This window comes from Salmo salar, chromosome 26, assembly GCF_965601325.2.
Source record: "Salmo salar chromosome 26, fSalSal1, whole genome shotgun sequence".
Taxonomy (NCBI): Eukaryota; Metazoa; Chordata; class Actinopteri; order Salmoniformes; family Salmonidae; genus Salmo; species Salmo salar.
In genome coordinates, this window is record NC_138316.1 from 35,225,025 (window position 1) to 35,246,034 (window position 21,010).

Here is a 21,010-nt window from a genome sequence, read left to right on the forward strand (position 1 = left end):
TATCCAATTTGAACATGGTGAAGTTATTAATTACGCTTTGGATGGTGTATCAATACACCCAGTCACTACAAATATACAGGTGTATTTCTGAACTCAAGTTGCCGGAGAGGAAGGAAACCACTCAGGGATTTCACCCTTTTTAACAGTTACAGAGTTTAATGGTTGTGATAGGAGAAAACTGAGGATGGATCAACAACATTGTAGTTACTTCACAATACTAACCTAATTTGACAGAATGAAAGAAAGGAAGCCTGTACAGAATAAAAATATTCCAATACATGCATCCTGTTTGCAATAAGGCACTAAAGTAAAAAAGTGTTATGTTTGGGGCAAATCCAACACGGAGTCCTGCTCTTCATATTTTCAAGCATTGTGGTGGCTGCATCATGTTATGGGTATGCTTGTCATCGGCAAAGATTAGGGAGTTTTTTTTTAATGATAAAAATAAACTAAATAGAGCTAAGCATAGGCGAAAACCTGGTTCAGTCTGCTTTCCAACAGACACTGGGAGATAAATTCCCCTTTCAGCAGGACAATAACCTAAAACATAAGGTCAAATCTACACTGGAGTTTACACAAATCTTGAGTGGCCTGATTACAGTTTTAACTTAAATTGGCTTGAAAATCTATGGCAAGACTTGAAAATGTCTGTCAATGATCAACTTGACAGAGCTTGAATCATTTTAAAAAGAATAATGTGCAAATATTGTACAATCCAGATGTGCAAAGCTCTTACAGACTTACCCAGAAAGTCTCACAGCTGTAATTGCTGCCAGAGGCGATTCTAACATGCATTTACTCAGGGGGTTGACGACTTATCTAATCAAGATATATTAGTGTTTTATTTTCCATAAATGTTTTACAAAAATTCAAATTTTTTCTTCCACTTTGACAAAGAGTATGCTGTGTAGATAATTGACAAAAAATAACAATTAAATCCATTTTAATCCCTCTTTCTAACACAACAAAATGTGGAAAAAGTCAAGTGGTGTGAATACTTTCTTAAAGCACTGTACACACCACCGGTCTTTCCATGGCCCTGCTCTCTTCCCAGCCTGGCCTGTTCTCCACAGGGATAGGATCTTACACTGACCTCCCCCAGGGATAGACCAACTTAAAGGCCTTCCTGGGAATGGGATCTTATACTGATCTCCCCTGGGGATAGACTAACAAAAAGGCCTTCCTGGGAATGGGATCTTACACTGACCTCCCCCAGGGATAGACCAACTTAAAGGCCTTCCTGGGAATGGGATCTTATACTGATCTCCCCTGGGGATAGACTAACAAAAAGGCCTTCCTGGGAATGGGATCTTACACTGACCTCCCCCAGGGATAGACCAACTTAAAGGCCTTCCTGGGAATGGGATCTTATACTGATCTCCCCTGGGGATAGACTAACAAAAAGGCCTTCCTGGGAATGGGATCTTACACTGACCTCCCCCAGGGATAGACCAACTTAAAGGCCTTCCTGGGAATGGGATCTTATACTGATCTCCCCTGGGGATAGACTAACAAAAAGGCCTTCCTGGGAATGGGATCTTACACTGACCTCCCCCAGGGATAGACCAACTTAAAGGCCTTCCTGGGAATGGGATCTTATACTGATCTCCCCTGGGGATAGACTAACAAAAAGGCCTTCCTGGGAATGGGATCTTACACTGACCTCCCCCGGGGATAGACTGATCTCCCCTGGGGATAGACTAACAAAAAGGCCTTCCTGGGGATGGGATTTAGACATTCCTGTGCTCTCTCTGTGTGAGCGTGTGATGTATTTCTGATTCTAGAGACCCTTTATCCTCTGCTTAGGTGGTCTGTTTAATTATTTGCCACCACCCACCCATTAACAACAAGCCTCTATTTTGGTTAACGTATGTTAAGATCACTTCCTCTCTCTCACACCAGCTCTGTGTGCCCTCAATGGCACCCTATTCCCTAGGTGCACTGCTTTTGACAAGGGTCCATAGGGCTCTGGTCAAAAGTAGTGCCCAATGTAGGGAATAGGCTGTCATTTGGGGCACATGATAAATCAATGAGCCCAGCCGTGCTGTAACTGTACAGTTGTGTAGTTAACGAAAGACCGTTGACAACGAATGGCATCTGACGGCCAAAGCAGCATGCTCCATGCACGCGATCCTCTGAGCAATATTTGACCGCTTTGGTTGTGTGATTCGTGGCAGCTAATCCTCATCTGTGTGATTCTGTGATTCTCCTCTGGCCTCTGTACAACCTCTAATTGTCTGGCAGGCTGCATTGTTATCACAAGTCTTTTCATTTCCAGATTTTTTTCTATCCTCTGGAGGGATGGGGAAAGAAGGATATTGTGTTTGTTTTTATTCATTCATCCTTTATTTAATGAGAGATGACACATTGAGACATCTCTTTTCCAAGTGAGCCCTGGAGAAGCAGCATACATATAGTTCCATATGAGACAACACAATAAATGGAAGTTAAAACAGTGCAAAGTGCATAAGAGAGCTTAAAATAACAGGTTTCAAAACATATGCAATATGTTGACAGCAGCCCTCCAATCTGGGATTTAAAATCATCAATCAGAATAAAAATATCCAGTTTTAAATCCTTTTGTAAAATGTTCCACAATGACGGGCCAGCAAAGCTAAAGCCCCTCCTACCAAACTCTGTTCTTGTGTTGGGAATATTATATCAAATGCATTTCTGCGATCTCAGATGGTAATCTCCATGATTCTGTAGGGTGAATATTAAATATACTGGCAGCTGCCCTAAGATGGTCTTGGAGACAAACCAGTACCGGTCAGTCTGTCGGCCATCCTGCTAACTGGGACGGATGGATGGAGAGAGAAAGACAGAAGCACAGGGATGGTGAGGAATTGACCGAGAGAAAGGGAGAGATGAATAGAGACAGAAAGGGGGAGATGAATAGAGACAGAAAGGGGGAGATGAATAGAGACAGAAAGGGGGAGATGAATAGAGACAGAAAGGGGGAGATGAATAGAGACAGAAAGGGGGAGATGAATAGAGACAGAAAGGGGGAGATGAATAGAGACAGAAAGGGGGAGATGAATAGAGACAGAAAGGGGGAGATGAATAGAGACAGAGACAAAGGGAGAGATGAATAGAGACAGAAAGGGGGAGATGAATAGAGACAGAAAGGGGGAGATGAATAGAGACAGAAAGGGGGAGATGAATAGAGACAGAAAGGGGGAGATGAATAGAGACAGAAAGGGGGAGATGAATAGAGACAGAAAGGGGGAGATGGATAGAGACAGAGACAAAGGGGGAGATGAATAGAGACAGAGACAAAGGGAGAGATGAATAGAGACAGAAAGGGGGAGATGGATAGAGACAGAGACAGAAAGGGGGAGATGAATAGAGACAGAAAGGGGGAGATGGATAGAGACAGAAAGGGAGAGATGGATAGAGACAGAAAGGGGGAGATGGATAGAAACAGAGACAAAGGGGGAGATGAATAGAAACAGAGACAAAGGGGGAGATGAATAGAGACAGAAAGGGAGAGATGAATAGAGACAGAAAGGGGGAGATGAATAGAGACAGAGACAAAGGGGGAGATGAATAGAAACAGAGACAAAGGGGGAGATGAATAGAGACAGAAAGGGAGAGATGAATAGAGACAGAGACAAAGGGGGAGATGAATAGAGACAGAGACAAAGGGGGAGATGAATAGAGACAGAGACAAAGGGGGAGATGAATAGAGACAGAGACAAAGGGGGAGATGAATAGAGACAGAGACAAAGGGGGAGATGAATAGAGACAGAGACAAAGGGAGAGATGAATAGAGACAGAGACAAAGGGGGAGATGAATAGAGACAGAGACAAAGGGGGAGATGAATAGAGACAGAGACAAAGGGAGAGATGAATAGAGACAGAAAGGGGGAGATGGATAGAGACAGAGACAAAGGGGGAGATGAATAGAGACAGAAAGGGGGAGATGGATAGAAACAGAGACAAAGGGGGAGATGAATAGAGACAGAAAGGGGGAGATGGATAGAAACAGAGACAAAGGGGGAGATGAATAGAGACAGAAAGGGGGAGATGAATAGAGACAGAAAGGGAGAGATGAATAGAGACAGAGACAAAGGGGGAGATGAATAGAGACAGAGACAAAGGGGAGATGAATAAAGACAGAGACAAAGGGAGAGATGAATAGAGACAGAGACAAAGGGGAGATGAATAGAGACAGAGACAAAGGGGAGATGAATAGAGACAGAAAGGGGGAGATGGATAGAGACAGAGACAAAGGGGGAGATGAATAGAGACAGAGACAAAGGGAGAGATGAATAGAGACAGGGAGAGATGAATAGAGACAGAGACAAAGGGAGAGATGGATAGCGACAAAGGGAGCGATGGATAGAGACAGAGAGAAAGGGAGCAATGGACAGAGACCGAGAGAAAGGGAGCGATGGATAGAGACCGAGAGAAAGGGAGCGGTGGATAGAGACAAAGGGAGCGATGGATAGAGACCGAGAGAAAGGGAGCGATGGATAGAGAAAGGGAGCGATGGATAGAGACAGAGAGAAAGGGAGCGATGGATAGAGACAGAGCGAAAGGGAGCGATGGATAGAGAAAGGGAGCGATGGATAGAGACAAAGGGAGCGATGGATAGAGACAGAGAGAAAGGGAGCAATGGACAGAGACCGAGAGAAAGGGAGCGATGGATAGAGACCGAGAGAAAGGGAGCGATGGATAGAGACCGAGAGAAAGGGAGCGATGGATAGAGAAAGGGAGCGATGGATAGAGACAGAGAGAAAGGGAGAGATGGATAGAGACAGAGCGAAAGGGAGAGATGGATAGAGACAGAGAGAAAGGGAATGAGAGAAGGGCAGGGGAAGGCATGTGTGGCTGTTCCAACTCCATATGGCCCATGCTGCTAAGCCCCAATACAGTACAGGGGGAGGAGGGACACACAGCGTTACATGGAAATGTGTAATAAAGCCGCTGTCATCTGGGGAAAGCAGCTCATGAGACGTGTGTACTGTCATAGCATTGCAGAACACCCAGCTGCAGTGTACCTGCTGAAAGTGCAGGGTGGGTGGAGTATTTGGTATATATCCCACTGGCTCCAAAGTCCGTCTTCCTGGAGTGTGTACTTTGCTGGGTGAGTCTAAATACAGCACCCCCAGTGTGTCTAGGAGCTTAGTGATGTGACAGGTTGGTGTGGACCATTTTTATTAGCCTCCCCCCACACTTTTTAATAGAAGGGAGGTGACGATGCAGTGCAAAGCGCCCCTCAGGAGAGAAGCAGAGATCGCCCCCTGTAGGCAGATGGGAGAGCTGCTGGCCTTGGCAAGGATGGATCCCATCTAAGAAGAACATGTTTGGACTGGGAAGTTGGCTGTCCCCCTTACTCTGGCCCTGAATCCCAAATCAAACCCTACCCACGGCCCCTAGGCAGTGTACTTACGTAGATTTGAGAGGATTGCATAGGTGTAAACAATATGCCGACCATTCCCCTGGTCTATCAGAGGGCGAAATGGATCTCTGACACAAGGGTAATTACACTGCAACAGAGTGACACAGATTCAGATTTTTCACATTACAATGTATGTCAAACAAAAATAAATGATTGCAAAGTTAAAACCATACAACTCTATGCACAAGGACTATTCACATTTTCTACAGAACATTTTACAAAAACACATTTACTTGAACAGTGCAGATGCAATGTTTGGTAACAGAATTAAGTTTTGTGCAGTCATTCTGTTACCGAACTTTGCATCTGCACTGTTCTTCAAGTAAATGTTTTTGTACAATCTTCAGTGGAAATTGTTAAAATTGTCCTTTTGCATCGAGATGTATGGTTTGTTTAACTTTTCAATCATTGCTTTTTGTTTGAAATACATTTCAAAGATGATACATTTAAAAAATCATTGTCACTGTGGAATTGCCCACAACCACCATTTTTCTTACATTTACGATCCTCTCAGATCTACACAAGTGACTGGGGGGTAGGGGCTATGGCTAGGGGTTGATTTGGGATTCACAGAGGCCACTTCCAGTGAGCTTATCATTGTATTACACACTTTATCAGACCACAATGTGTGAGAGTAGCAGCCATGAGTGTCACAGGATGAGCATGTAATCGCTAAATTCAGTAATCTAAATGTAGTCATGGTTGAAAATCACTGGGTTTCTCCTGCAGAGAGTCTCTATTCTCCTTCAGCTGGTGTCTTCCACTGTCACAGCAGCTGTTCGCTAGTCATCTACAGTGAGGCCTTCAGATGTCTGTTTCCTCAGATGGGGGTCGTTGGTTTTCAACTTGATTCTTTGCTAATTTTCACAGATACTTGTGTTCGTCTCTGCCATGTGGAAAAGTGTGGATGTAGCCCAAGGGTTGTAAGGAATAGTGATACAATTAATTTGTCAAATGAAAAGTTGAAGTGTTTTTTTCCTGGTTTAACTTAGTTTATGTTCTGATTTGATCTACAGTTGTCTTACAGTACCTGGTGCTCTAGGGATATGGCGAGAGGGAGGAGGCAACCGCAGGGTGGCTGGCATCAATATCTCAGGCACCACCTACACATGTGTCCTTGAGAAAGACATGTAACCCCTAACCTGCTCTAGGGGCACTGCTCTGTGCCTCACCCTGTGCTGCTCCCTCCCAGCCAGTAGTGTAGGACGGCAAGAATAACCACAATCCCCTGTTGTCTGGATTGTATAATCTACAGAACTGTGACACAGCTAGTCCACCTGGTTAGGCATACTTGTGTTTAGTGCTCCTGTTTCATCCCTGTGAGTAGGGCTGGTCCCCCGTAGTTTAACTCGGCTTGTTGCTTCGCATCAACTCCCAGTTCAATCCCAGTCGTCCAACATGGGGATTCAGTTGAAAACGGTTAACACCGGCTCTCCACAATCTCATAGGGGTCTGTTTACACCCACACACTTGGCACGGTCTGGTAAACTACTGCAAATTAAACCAGAACACTGTGCACACAGTGAGCGTCTAGATCAATGCACTTGTTTTGGCAGACACAACTAGTATCCAAAAGCAAGTGTAAAAACAGCACACTGAACAGATTTGAGTTGTGAACATGTTTTACTGGACAGCACAACCAAATGGGCTCTAAACAAGAAATCACCTTTTGTTTCAGTTATCCTGCTTTATAATTGCATAATAATGGCGTTATAAGTGGAATAAGGAACAGTCACTATTCCTCTTGTGTACAGTAGTTAAACTCTCAGCTCATTGCTATGCAATTAAAATGCAATTACCAAAGTATTATGTAACAACATGCTAATAAAATGTTGCTCAAAGTAATTATAGCTTGATTACACAGGCACAAGAACAATGTCATGTTAAGTGTTACTGAGAATGCTAACAGTAACAAAATATGGCTATTAAGTTTCAAAAGGATACTAAACATCCCAAAACAGCCTTCTTGAATCAACTACAGCCAAGGTAGGTTGAAAATCATGTTAGTTTGTATTCTGCTTAAACTATCCCTTTAAAGATAGTATAATGTGTGTTTGAAACGAGAAGATTTACCCTCTGATGGACAAAAAGGTTCAAAGTTGTTTCTGCTAAGCATTCAACTTGCTGTTTGCAAATGGATTTTGAATTACTCTGCAGTGTTTTCAGGTATCATAAAATGTTTTGCATCTTTCGATGTTTTCAGTGGCATGTTTAAAGACTTATCTGTACAAAATGTAATTGGTTAATTGGTTTGACTTGATTATGTACACCTGGGACAATGGACATTTACAGAATGTTCAGATAGAAATGTATTGTCTAGATCAAATATGACTGTCAAAAGGGAATAGTATAGGAAATGGTGTACTCTCTTCATTCTATCTTCAACATGCAGTTCCAGATACAGCCCTGTCATTAGTTGAAGGCAGCCAATCCAATCATTTCAGAAAAGTAGTCACTTCCTGAGATCTGTATTTAAATTTGTTTTACATTTAGTTGCTTTCTCAGATGTGAATTCCAATAATTTACAAAAGTAGTCACTTCCTGAGATCTGTATTTAAATTTGTTTTACATTTAGTTGCTTTCTCAGATGTGAATTCCAATAATTTACAAAAGTACTCACTTCCTGAGATCTGTATTTAAATTTGTTTTACATTTAGTTGCTTTCTCAGATGTGAATTCCAATAATTTACAAAAGTAGTCACTTCCTGAGATCTGTAAAAAAAAAAAAAAAATTGGGGGGGGGATCTGTATTCAAATAGGTGTAGTCAGTTCCGCCTGAAAAATATTTACTTTCCACAAAGCAAAGTTGAATGTCTGATGGACATTATTTGTTTTTTAGGGGGTTCCTTTACTTACTCCATACGGTTGGACAGTATTGTAGACCGGTTTCCAGACCTGTAGTCAGTCCACTTTAGTTTGCCTGTTTCCAGACCTGCAGTCAGTCCACTTTAGTAGATCTGTATCCAGCCCCCTCATCCAGATTTCCCTCCTCACCTTAGAATTTCCAACCGATTTTCTCTCTCTCTCTCTCTCTCTCTCTCTCTCCCCCCCACTCTCTCAGCATCCAGGCCTTTTCTGAGCTCAAGTAAACTACGAAACGAGCGTGATGTTTCTCTCTCTTTCCCTCTCCCAAGGGAGCAGCAGCCGTGGGCCGAAGAGAAACGACCAGGATTTAGATTAATATCACAGCTCAACAGGTGACCTTTGAACTCTTCAGCCTCCTGTCTTGCTTTCTCTCTCACATGGACCAACCACTCTGCCGGACTGCTCTGTCTCTCCTCTCTCTGTTGTAGACTGCCTAATCCTTCCTCTCATTCTCACTTACTCTCTCACCACCCCCCCTCTCTCTTGCTCTCTCACCCCCCTGCTCTCTCTCCTCTCTATTTCAGTCTTTCATGCTCTCTCGTATCCTCTCTTGCTCTATCTTTTGTATGCCCTCTTCCTCTCCTCAATCACCCTCTTGTTTAACTCTTTTTTTGTTGTTATCTGTTCATCTGTCTCTCTCTAGCAAGGCTTTGAGACGCAGAGTTGGAGCACAAGACAGACTACTGTGTCTGTTAGCTTTCACTCCCTCCCTCTACCTCTCTCTCCCTCTACCTCGCTATACTAGTAACACTAATCAGTCTTTTTATTCTGTCATTGCCACTAACCCAGCTGTAGGACCGTGTGACTGGGTGGGTAAGGCTGTCGCCACCTACCCTGTCGCTGCTGCCACCCATTGCTACCTAACACTGTGCCTCCTGACTCACAGTGGATTTATTCACTACTATTTAGTTTATTCACATTCATCGTTTGGTCTTTCTTTGGACCATCTGTCTGTTTCCTGATGTGATGCTGGTGTTACGATGTTTATTGCAAATGTTACAATGTTTATTTGCATATAAATGACATGTTGTAAATCACCAATGTTATGTCAATTGTTATTGATGATATGCTGTTAATGAATGAATTGGCTCTCTGTTATGAACCATACTGAGCTCTAGGCGTGTTCAGTGGGAGGGAAAAGTTCAGAAACGGGGAGCTACAATCTACCTGTACTTGTCCAATAAGAAACACTTGTTCTTGTTTTCCATTGCAAAGCGCTTTGCTACGGTGTGCCCTAATGAACATGGTGCGGTCTCAGATAGTTGAGGGACTGCACAGACAGATGTTATAACCACCCTGTGAAAGAGGGTGTCCATCTTGAGAAGGAGAGTGTGAGAGATGCATCCTCAAGGGGAAGAGAAAGTGGAGGATGGGAAGAGAAAGAGGGAGGGAGAGATTTGTCCTTAGAGGGAGAGTGAAGCATAAACACAGCTATTGGAGCTTAATAAAGAGCACTTGAGAAAGCCTTCAACTGTAGCCAGTGAAAGAGGTGTGTGTGTGTGCGTGCATCTGAGAGAGAGGGGGGGTGAGTGTGTGTACGTTTGAGAATGTGTGTGTCGAAGTATAAGTGTGTAGGCAGAGCAGAGTGCGGACCCACCACTGAATGAATCTCTGACCTAGCCGCGAGCCGTCCTTAACCTCTGTCCACTGAATGACTCTCTGACCTTGCCGCGAGGCGTCCTCATCCTCTGTCCACCACTGAATGACTCTCTGACATCGCCGCGAGCTGTCCTTAACCTCTGTCCACTGAATGACTCTCTGACCTTGCCGCGAGGCGTCCTCATCCTCTGTCCAACACTGAATGACTCTCTGACATCGCCGCGAGCCGTCCTTAACCTCTGTCCACTGAATGACTCTCTGACCTAGCCGCGAGCCGTCCTTAACCTCTGTCCACCACTGAATGACTCTCTGACCTAGCCGCGAGGCATCCTCATCCTCTGTCCACCACTGAATGACTCTCTGACCTAGCCGCGAGGCATCCTCATCCTCTGTCCACCACTGGCTCAGAATATGAACACCCTGCCTCCTGAGTGGCTCAGTGGTCTAAGGTACTGCATCACAGTGCTAGCTGTGCCACTAGAGATTCTGGGTTAAAATCCAGGCTCTGTCGCGACCGGGAGACCCATGGGGCGGCGCACAATTGGCCCAGCGTCGTCCAGGTTAGGGGAGGGTTTGGCCGGCAGGGATGTCCTTGTCCCATCGCGCACTAGCGACTCCTGTGGCGGGCCAGGCGCAGTGCACGCTGACACGGTCGCCAGGTGTACGGTGTTTTTTCCGACACATTGGTGCGGCTGGCTTCTGAGTTAAGTGGGCATTGTGTCAAGAAGCAGTGCAGCTTGGTTGGTTTGCGTTTCGGAGGACGCACGGCTCTCGACCTTCACCTCTCCCGAGTCCATACGGGAGTTGCAGCGATGAGACAAAACTGTAACTACCAATTGGATACCACGACATTGGGGAGAAAATTAACACTCTCCTCCATCCCCTCCTCCCTCTCTCCTCTTCCCTCTCTCCTCCTCCACAGAACCAACTCGGACTCGGCTCTTCATACGAGTGCCATGAACCCCCAGGACCCCTTTGGCATGAACCAGCAGATGGGCAGAGGGCCCCCCCAGCGCAACGGTGAGAACACACACACACACACACACACACACACACACACACACACACACACACACACACACACACAGAGCATCTGCACACATACAACTATCTGCACACACACACATGCATACACATCTCATCTACACACACACTTTGCATCTGCACGTGCGCAAACACACACCCACACATACCATTTACACACACCTGCATACATTAACTCACACACACACCTCACCTACACACACCTCTTTCTTACTGTGCACGTGTGCACACACCTCTACATCGACAATCATTTCCTGAATGGATACAAATATAGCACGTATCAAACGGCACCCTATTCCCTACACAGTGCACTTCTTCTGAACAGAGCCCTAAGAGGTTGGCTATTTAACAGTAAATAAGGGAATTGTTTTCACCCCACAGTTAGCCACGATGATTAGCTAGACTGGTAAAATGGTTTACAGTTACCAATGGCTTCTACACTATTCTACTACTTACAGTAGTGCTGCCGTGTCGATATCATGTCTCCCAAAAGGATGTTGTTTACATTTTACCATTGTGACGCGCATCTATGCATATCCACTTTCTATGGGCATTGTGCAAGTTCTGGAATGTATCAAATATGTGGAACTGGTTGGAGGTTCTTGAGGAGAGGTTGTGCAATAACATTAATTGTAATCAATGTAAACAGATGGTGTAGGTAGGAAATCATTTAAAATCTTTCTACAACATCTATAAACATAAAACATTTGAAACCTTACTGAGACATTGTAGAAAGATATGAAATGATTTCCTGTCTACACTGTCAGTGTGCCTTATTAAAATATCTAAGAAGAGTTTATGTATGGTTGGTTGGGACAGTCCTGGGCCTGTAGAGACTCCTCTCTTTCACTCCTGTCTTCCTTTCCTCCATTCCTCTCTCCTCTGTGTCTGTATCTTTAGTTGTTCCCCTTTACCTTCACATCGCTACTTATTCTATCTCATCCTCTCTTCTTTCTCTTTACCCTCCCTCACTTTCCTCTGTCTGAGTCTTTTCTTTCCATTCTCTCTCCTTCTCTTGTCTTTCTATCATCTCTCCCCTCTTTCTATCCCTCCATCGCTCTCTCCATTCCTCCCTCCCTCCATTCCTCTCTCGTCTGTGTGTGTGTTTAAAATGTTTTCCCTTCCATCCATTCCTCCCCTTACCCCTCTCTGTTAAGAGTGACAGACACTCAGACAGTGGAATGTGTTGTGTTAATGCATTATCAGCGAGTGATGTCTTAATGTTGGAGATAGAGAGAGATAGAGAGAATGGATTACCACTCTATTTGTTTAGCCAACAAGTTTAAACAGGATATTGGCAGGTGAGTCCAGCTGTGTTTTATATTGAAAGGCAAGTGTTTTTTTTACTTCAATAGAGTGATCAGGGATGTGCAACTATAGTTTTCCTTCACGGAAAATACATTAGTGCAACACATTCAACAGAAAATTGCTTCATTTTCATCAGATGACAACAGAGTGCAACGCTTTTTGTTTGGCAGCGACACGAGTAAATGAGCTTACAATAAAAAATAAAACAAAAACGTTATTTTTCAACTATGCATGGCCATCATGTTATTAATGTTTATCATAGAAAGAATGTAGCCAGCTGCATTTCTTAATGTTTTGCTTAAAGTTAACCTTTAATTTTCCAGAAGAAAAGTAGGCTGGCACACCAAGAGAAGTAAGGGAGAAAAGTAGCTACACATCAGTCAGAGCGCTGTCTGCTGATAGAATGCCCGTTCGTGAATTCTCATCCGAGTGGAGAAGAGCAACTGAAGCATAAAATTTGTCTGATGCCGAGCAGAAATTACAAGAAATATTTTACATCTGGCAGCAAGATTTCTTATGCACATTATCATTTTTTTCCTTCGTGAAAAACGCTGCATTCTGCGTTAACTTGTAAGTTAAACTTAGCGCGATCCCCTATCTAAGCAAATGGCTTAATTAATAAAGTCACTGGACATCATATAGTGTTTGCTTTCTGCTGTGTTTGAGAAGTCAAAGCCCTTTGGATGAGTTATCTGTACTGCTGCCAGTGCTTGATTTCCTTGCATTTTTTTGTCCTCTCCGTTCTTGGCCTGTATGCTCCTCACCCCTTTTCTCAGAGCAGAGCAGGTAGGCCCATTGCCCTAGCGACTTCAAACTCCACACAGACACAGCGTGTACACATGCTGCTCCAGAGCCAGTACTGTTCTTCCTTCAGACAAGCATGCGTCAAAACTTTGCTCATTTGCACAATGTGTCTCGTTCACCTTTACTTGTAAATGTCCAAACTCACCAAAAATGACATGACATTCGGTAGCTCCTACCTATTTATGTATAGCTTTATGAGCTGGATTGCCTGTCTTTGCAATTTGTTTATTTTTGTTTGCGCTCATTAGCATATTTAGCTAGCAGCTTCTGTGGAAATTCGCTATTACGTGTGCTAATTATGTTAGCATTCTGGTGATAGATGCCCAATAGGCATTTTTTTTAAGCCGCCTTGTGTTCTAAACCGATAATATCGTAACTCCAGGGATTAGAGAAGGCCGGTAGGACTCCATGAAAATCTGGATACCACCCAACCCTAGTCCAAATATGCATGACACCTTGAAATGAGGGGACTAGATGCATATAAAGTGCTTTTATTTCCAAGCAATAGAACGGATATGTATGAAAATACCCTCAAATAAAAGGTGACATTCTGTACTGTCGTCTCATAAAACATTTGATCTCAAATCCAAAATACTGGAGTATGGAGACAAATTAAAAGTTTTAGCTTTGTTGCCCAAATAAATAAGGAGGAGTGTATGGGACACCATTTGTTGTGAAGGAATATCATGACGTGTGTGTGTGAGAAGATGCATAGGCCTACGTTTGTGTGTCCATGCCATGTGAAGACGCAGCAGAGAGTGTAGGACAGATGGAGTGTAACTGACTACAGAGCAAGTAGAGACAGGCCTTTCTGTAGTACTAGAGCAGTGTTTGTCTAATACCGGAGTTGGTTGAGATACACTTTTGGGTTGCAGGCAGTCAGCCATATGTCACCAGTATTCCCACTATTCCCATGGGGTTGAGGCTTAAGAATAAGAGAGAGGGTCACTGCACTAAATGCACTGACTGTAAGTCGCTCTGGATAACAGCGCCTGACAAAAAAATTGTGTGGTAAATGGTAAAATGCAAATACTTGGGAACTACTGGTTCGGTCGGTCCCGTGTGGCTCAGTTGGTAGAGCATGGTGTTTGCAACGCCAGGGTTGTGGGTTCGATTCCCACGGGGGACCAGTACGGAGAAAAAAATGATGAAATGTATGCATTCACTACTGTAAGTCGCTCTGGATAAGAGTGTCTGCTAAATGACTAAAATGTAAAATGTACTGGTGCGAACCGTAGTGGCTCACTGCTGCCCCTGCAGGTGAGTGAAGGGTGGTACGCTGCAGCGTACAGTGTCCTATCAGGCCCAGAGGGCTTGTCACCTGTCAGGAGGGTTACAGTGAGACTCTGAGAGGTGCTAAGCCAGTGTCTGATTAAACTGGCCAGTCTGATTACCAATCCCAACATCCATCCCGGCAGGCAGACATACGTGAGTCAGGGCTATGCATGGGAACGTTCAGTAGTTGCGTTCATTAGGCACCAAACATGGACTGAAACAGGAAAAGACTACCTGGACTTTGTAACACTCAATATTTTCTTGTTGCAAAACATTTTGCTACGCTATGCCCTAATGAACACGACCCACGACAAGGGCACAACTCCAGTCTGCAGTGGATGCAGAGGGTATGCTGCTTTAAGTCACTGATTGATTGGTTTAGACCTGGGAACACGTATTTGTGCACTAGCCATCCAATCAGAAGGGGAAAAACTTGGACTATGGGCTTAAAGGACAGGAGTTGTGCACCTTAGAACTGATCCCAAACCAACATCTTATTGTCTTCTTCTGGTATATTTAATTATGTTGTGCTATCAGTACAAGCCTTGAGCTCAAATCCTTACTACAGTGATTTTGTCCCACAGTAAGAGTGGGGACGGCAGACAGACATTTTTTGTCCCAGTGGTCTCGTTTCACTCCGTGGCATCTCTCCAAGAGGTCTCTGTGACTGGTCACATTTGAGAGGAAATTAAGGGACGCTGGACTCCCGCCCATTGCCTTCTCTCCCTGCCGGTTGGCTGAGTGGAGAGCTGGGCATAAAGTCGTGGACCGTTCAAATAGAAATATGCCATGTAGAACAAACATGCCTCTCTGATGTGAACAAGGAATCACGTTAACTGCTCTATTCATGACATTTCTATCTGAAACGGTCCACAACGTTTGTCTACTGAACGTGGTCCAGGTTCTTGAGAAAGGGGAAGAGGGAGACAAAAGGACAGAAGAAGAGGGAAAGAATGGGGGAGGACGATGGTTGGAAAAGAGGAAGAGAGAATGCAGGAAAGTAAAGAGAACAAGAAGGCAGAGGGAAAGAGACAGTTATTAGAGGCTTTGAGAGAGAATATGGCAGAAGGGTTAGAAGAGGGAGAGGCAGAGTGAACTATGAAAAAAAGAGAAGTAAACAGAAAGAGGGGAGGATCGGACGCCTGGCAGCCAGCCTGCAGTGTGTGAGGAGAGCGGAAGAGAGAGAGAGTAAGAGAGTGAGAGTGAGGAAAAAGAAAGAGGTTCTGTTCTCAGTGGGATCTTTGTGGCGAGGGAAAAACAATGGTCCTCTCTTTATTCTCACTGGGACTGTGGTCACTTAGCTTTCTTCCGCTCTTTCCCGCCTTCCCCCCCTCTTTCCCAGGACTGAGATCACAACACACATTCTAGGAGTTCACCTTGTATAACTTAAATCAGCGCGTTGTTACCGTACTACAGTACACAGTACTATATATACTTTATTTATTTAACCCCAGTGAGTCTAGCTTTTTAGAAAAGACAACCGGAATTGATGTTGGACACAGGAGGCTGCTGAGGGGAGAACGGCTCATAGTAATGGTCGCAAATGGAATGTCACCAAACACCCGGAAACCATGTGTTGGATGTATTTTATTACCATTCCACTGATTCCGCTCCAGTCATTGCCACAAGCCCGTTCTGCCAACAACCTCCTGAAATGTTGGACAATAATAAGAAGACTGTATAATATGATTCTTTGTCCTGAATAGCACCATATTCCCTACATAGTGCACTCGTTTTAAACTAAGCATTATGGGCTTTGATCAAAGGTAGTGCACTACATAGGGGATAGGGTGCCATTTGAGTCATATTATAAAACATGATTCCTATGCTAAATCCAGCTGCCGTGTTTTAAGAAGTGGTAATATATTCATATTGAAGGTAAAATGCCTGCTGCTGATGTCCAAATGGTTGATTATTTTGTCAGTGACGTGAACACAGTGGGCTGGATCTGAGCAGCTGGTGAAAGTATGTGATTGTCTAATGTTCCTCTGCTTTCTTCACCCCTTCCCTCTCTCCCCCTCCTTTCTCTTGCTCTCTCTCTCCTCTCCTTTATCTGATCTCTCTCTCCCTCTCTCTCTCCTGCGGGGGCCGGAGTGCAGCCAGTGTGAACGAGGCGGAGGTGGACGGCTCTGGAGATGGTGAGTTGAAACTCATCCCCCCTCTTCCTCATCCCTGATTCCATCTCTCCCAACACAAGTGTAGAAGAGGCCTTCTGCTGCCCCCTAGCTCCCACACCCCTAGATCTCTGTCCATAATGTGTGTGTGACAGTGCTTGCCACTGGATGTGTTGCTGCCTGGTATATGTACAGATGTGCGTCAGCGTACAAGACGTGCTTCATTCACAGCATCGTTGACCTTTACAACCCAATACCTGAATGGACACACACTGCCTAGGCATCCTGCATGCAGATCCCCTGAGTCATTGGGTGTGTCTCAAAATGCATGCTATCGTGCTCCGTGCACGGGAGGGTCGAAGTATGATATGCATCGATGCAAGCTTCAAAGACAAATGATGCAACCACGTAAAAAAATTCTTGAAATGAATGTTGGCCATTATTTGAGCTGAAGCGAGGGAAAATACACTCCGACTTCAGAATTAAATGTTGCCTATTCACATCTCATATGTTGCCCGACGAAAATATTTAATCGTGATATGTTAATAAATACATGCTGTGTTAATTTTGGCAGGTTTACTTGCCTACGTACCGTAGAGTGCAAGCCCATAATAAGTCAATAGGGCTAACTACTAGTACTGTTAGCTAGCCAGATAGTCACGAAGAATTGTTAGCTAGCTACCCATGAAGAATTTAGGTCATTTTTGCCCGTTTAATTAGCTTTCTTCACGGATTATTACGATTCACATATCTAGCTGGTAATTAGGAAGAAAAATGTTTGCCTTGTGTATATCTTGGAAGAAGGGTCAGTGAATGGGGAGGTGCAGCGTGAGGTAATACAGTAGGGGGAGTGCGAGTGCTTATCAAATGTAATGTGTTATGCATTCTCCGTACTCGTCCTCACAAGAACGTACTCAAGAGAACGTGGTCGGAGAATGCACGCAGAGCATGAGAGTGTTGAGCACGGTAGTATGCATATTAAGAAACACCCATTGTGTCCGAACACTTGATAACCTCTACTCTAGATTGATCTGCAGTCGTTTGATCTTTCAATTAGAGGTCGACCGATTATGATTGTTCAACACCGATACCGATTTATTGGAGGACCAAGAAAAGGCGATACCAATTGATCGGCCGGTTTTTGTAATTTCTTTTAATGTATTTTTTTAATTGTATTTTTTGATTTGTAATAATGACAATTGCAACAATACTGAATGAACACTTATTTTAACTTAATATAATACATCAATAAAATCAATTTAGCCTCAAATAAATAATGAAACATGTTCAATTTGGTTTAAATAATGAAAACACTAAGTGTTGGAGAAGAAAGTAAAAGTGCAATATGTGCCATGTAAGAAAGCTGATGTTTAAGTGCCTTACTCAGAACATGAGAACATATGAAAGCTGGTGGTTCCTTTTAACATGAGTCTTCAATATTCCCAGGTAAGAAGTTTTGTAGTTATTATAGGAATTATAGGACTATTTCTCTCTATATACGATTTGTATTTCATATACCTTTGACTATTGGATGTTCTTATAGACACTTTAGTATTGCCAGTGTAACAGTATAGCTTCCGTCCCTCTCCTCGCTCCTACCTGGGCTCAAACCAGGAACACATCGACAACAGCCACCCTCGAAGCAGCATTACCCATGCAGAGCAAGGGGAACAACTACTCCAAGTCTCAGAGCGAGTGACGTTTGAAACGCTATTAGCGCGCACCCGGCTAACTAGCTAGCCATTTCACATCGGTTACACCAGCCTAATCTTGGGAGTTGACAGGCTTGAAGTCATAAACAGCGCAATGCATTGCGAAGGGCTGCTGGCAAAACGCACGAAAGTGCTGTTTTGAATGAATGCTTACGAGCCTGCTGGTGCCTACCATCGCTCAGTCAGACTGCTCTATCAAATCATAGACTTAATTATAACATAATAACACACAGAAACACGAGCCTTAGGTCATTAATATGGTCGAATCCGGAAACTATCACGTTTATTCTTTCAGTGAAATACAGAACCGTTCCATATTTTATCTAACGGGTGGCATCCATAAGTCTAAATATTCCTGTTACATTGCACAACCTTCAATGTTATGTCATAATTACGTAAAATTCTGGCAAATTAGTTCGCAACGAGCCAGGCGGCCCAAACTGTTGCATATACCCTGACTCTGCGTGCAATGAACAGAAGAGAAGTGACAGAATTTCACCTGGTTAATATTGCCTGCTAACCTGGATTTCTTTTAGCTAAATATGCAGGTTTAAAAATATATACTTCTGTGTATTGATTTTAAGAAAGGCATTGATGTTTATTGTTAGGTACAGTCGTGCAACGATTGTGCTTTTTTCGCAAATGCGCTTTCGATAAATCATCCCGTTTGGCGAAGTTGGCTGTCTTTGTTAGGAAGAAATAGTATTCACACAGTTCGCAACGAGCCAGGCGGCCCAAACTGCTGCATATACCCTGACTCTGTTGCAGAGGTGACACATTTTCCCTAGTTAAAAGAAATTCATGTTAGCAGGCAATATTAACTAAATATGCAGGTTTAAAAATATATACTTGTGTATTGATTTTAAGAAAGACATTGCTTTTTATGGTTAGGTACAAGTTGGAGCAACGACAGTCCTTTTTCGCGAATGCGCACCGCATCGATTATAGGCAACGCAGGACAGGTTAGATAAACTAGTAATATCATCAACCATGTGTAGTTAACTAGTGATTTTGATTGATTGTTTTTTATAAGATAAGTTTAATGCTAGCTAGCAACTTACCTTGGCTTCTTACTGCATTTGCGTAACAGGCAGGCTCCTCGTGGAGTGCAATGTAAAGCAGGTGGTTAGAGCGTTGGACTAGTTAACCGTAAGGTTGCAAGATTGAATCCCCAAGCTGACAAGGTAAAATCTGTTGTTCTGCCCCTGAACAAGGCAGTTAACCCACCGTTCCTAGGCCGTCATTGAAAATAAGAATGTGTTCTTAACTGACTTGCCTAGTTAAAAAATATTTATAAAAAAATAGGCAAATCGGTGGCCAAAAATACCGATTACTGATTGTTATGAAAACTTGAAATCGGCCCCAATTAATTGGTCGACCTCTACTTTTAATAGGTGGGAATAACTAGAGATGTGTGTGAGGAATTGGTTATCTCTAATCTCTCTCTCTTTCTCTCCCCCTCCTTCTCTCTCCAGTGTTCTCCTTCCCATCCCTGTCTAATGAGGAGGGTCTGATGGGTGTCAGCAAGCCCCTGCCCAAGCAACTGTGGGAGGCCAAGAAGGTGAGTGTGTGTGTGCATGATGAGTGTGTCATTTCTCATTGGTTGGAGAGAGGGACGGGACGGGACGGGACGGGGGGGTTGATTAAGACATAATGACAGACATGGAAGCCTTTTGGGATGAGATAATGCTGATGGGAAAAGCTGCAGTACTAATGAATGCATGCTTCCAATACACATCATTCATGTTTTAGGACCATAACACTTAGACTGTTGACTAAATATTCCAGTAGTTAGATTAGTCATTTTGAGATTCCATCACTCTTTTTTCTTTTGATCAGTTTAGTCACCTAATTGTTTCTCTATTATAGGTTCAATCCCTCTCATCACGGCCCAAATCCTGTGAAGTGCCTGGAATCAAGTGAGTCTTCAGGATCCATCTTCCATCCACTCATACAGGACACTATGTTTAAACAACAATCAGTCATCATTATGAGACAAGTTGTTTGTGATTCTCAATGACAGCTGTCTGAGAGGGAGAAAGACTGGGATGTGATCCATATATGGTGTGTGTGTGTGTGTCAACATTGTGGATGTGCGTGTCAACATAGTCTGTCAACATTGTGTGTGTATGTGTCAACATTGTTGATGTCTGTATCAACATATTCTTTCAACATTGTGTGTGTTTGTTGGGTCTAGCAGTGCAGTACAGTGGGCTGCTGGTCACTACTATAGAGCAGTGAGTCAGTTATCTCACTGAGGGCTTGAATGAACAGGGATGCAAATGTTCACTTGCTGGTACATTTAAAGGGGAAGTCCACTCACAAACATGGTAATCCATACACAAACATTACTTCTCACCAATGCTATTATTGATAACATTATTGATAACATTATTGATAACATTATTGATAACATTTATTTAGTATATTTCACTTAGAATATGTGGACAACTACAAATCCTAGGTGTCTGGTTAGACTATAAACTCTCCTTCCTGACTCACATTAAACATCTCCAATCCCAAATTAAATCTAGAATCGGCTTCCTATTTCGCAACAAAGCATCCTTCACTCATGGTGCCAAACATACCCTCGTAAAACTGACCATCCTACCGATCCTCGACTTCGGCAATGTCATTTACAAAATAGCCTCCAACACTCTACTCAACAAATTGGATGCAGTCTATCACAGTGCCATCCGTTTTGTCACCAAAGCCCCATATACTACCCACCACTGCGACCTGTATGATCTCGTTGGCTGGCCCTCGCTTCATACTCGTCGCCAAACCCACTGGGTCCAGGTCATCTACAAGTCTCTGCTAGGTAAAGCCCCACCTTATCTCAGCTCACTGGTCACCATAGCAGCATCCACCCGTAGCACGCG

At 43.6% G+C, this 21,010-nt stretch overlaps 1 protein-coding gene across 3 annotated transcripts in view; it reads left to right on the top strand.

Annotated features, from left to right (window-relative positions):
* The window catches only part of LOC106562620 (CREB-regulated transcription coactivator 3-like), a 102,888-nt gene that overhangs the window by 47,109 nt on the left and 34,769 nt on the right, over nt 1–21,010 (top strand). For 2 of the 3 annotated variants that reach the window (XM_045708667.2, XM_045708665.2), the window contains exons 5-9: nt 8,542–8,604; nt 10,794–10,891; nt 16,402–16,440; nt 19,604–19,689; nt 19,998–20,047. In XM_045708667.2, the coding sequence (XP_045564623.1) occupies nt 8,542–8,604; nt 10,794–10,891; nt 16,402–16,440; nt 19,604–19,689; nt 19,998–20,047 (336 nt within the window). The remainder of the gene's footprint in view (nt 1–8,541; nt 8,605–10,793; nt 10,892–16,401; nt 16,441–19,603; nt 19,690–19,997; nt 20,048–21,010) is intronic. The other variant, XM_045708666.2, reaches the window with a different exon arrangement.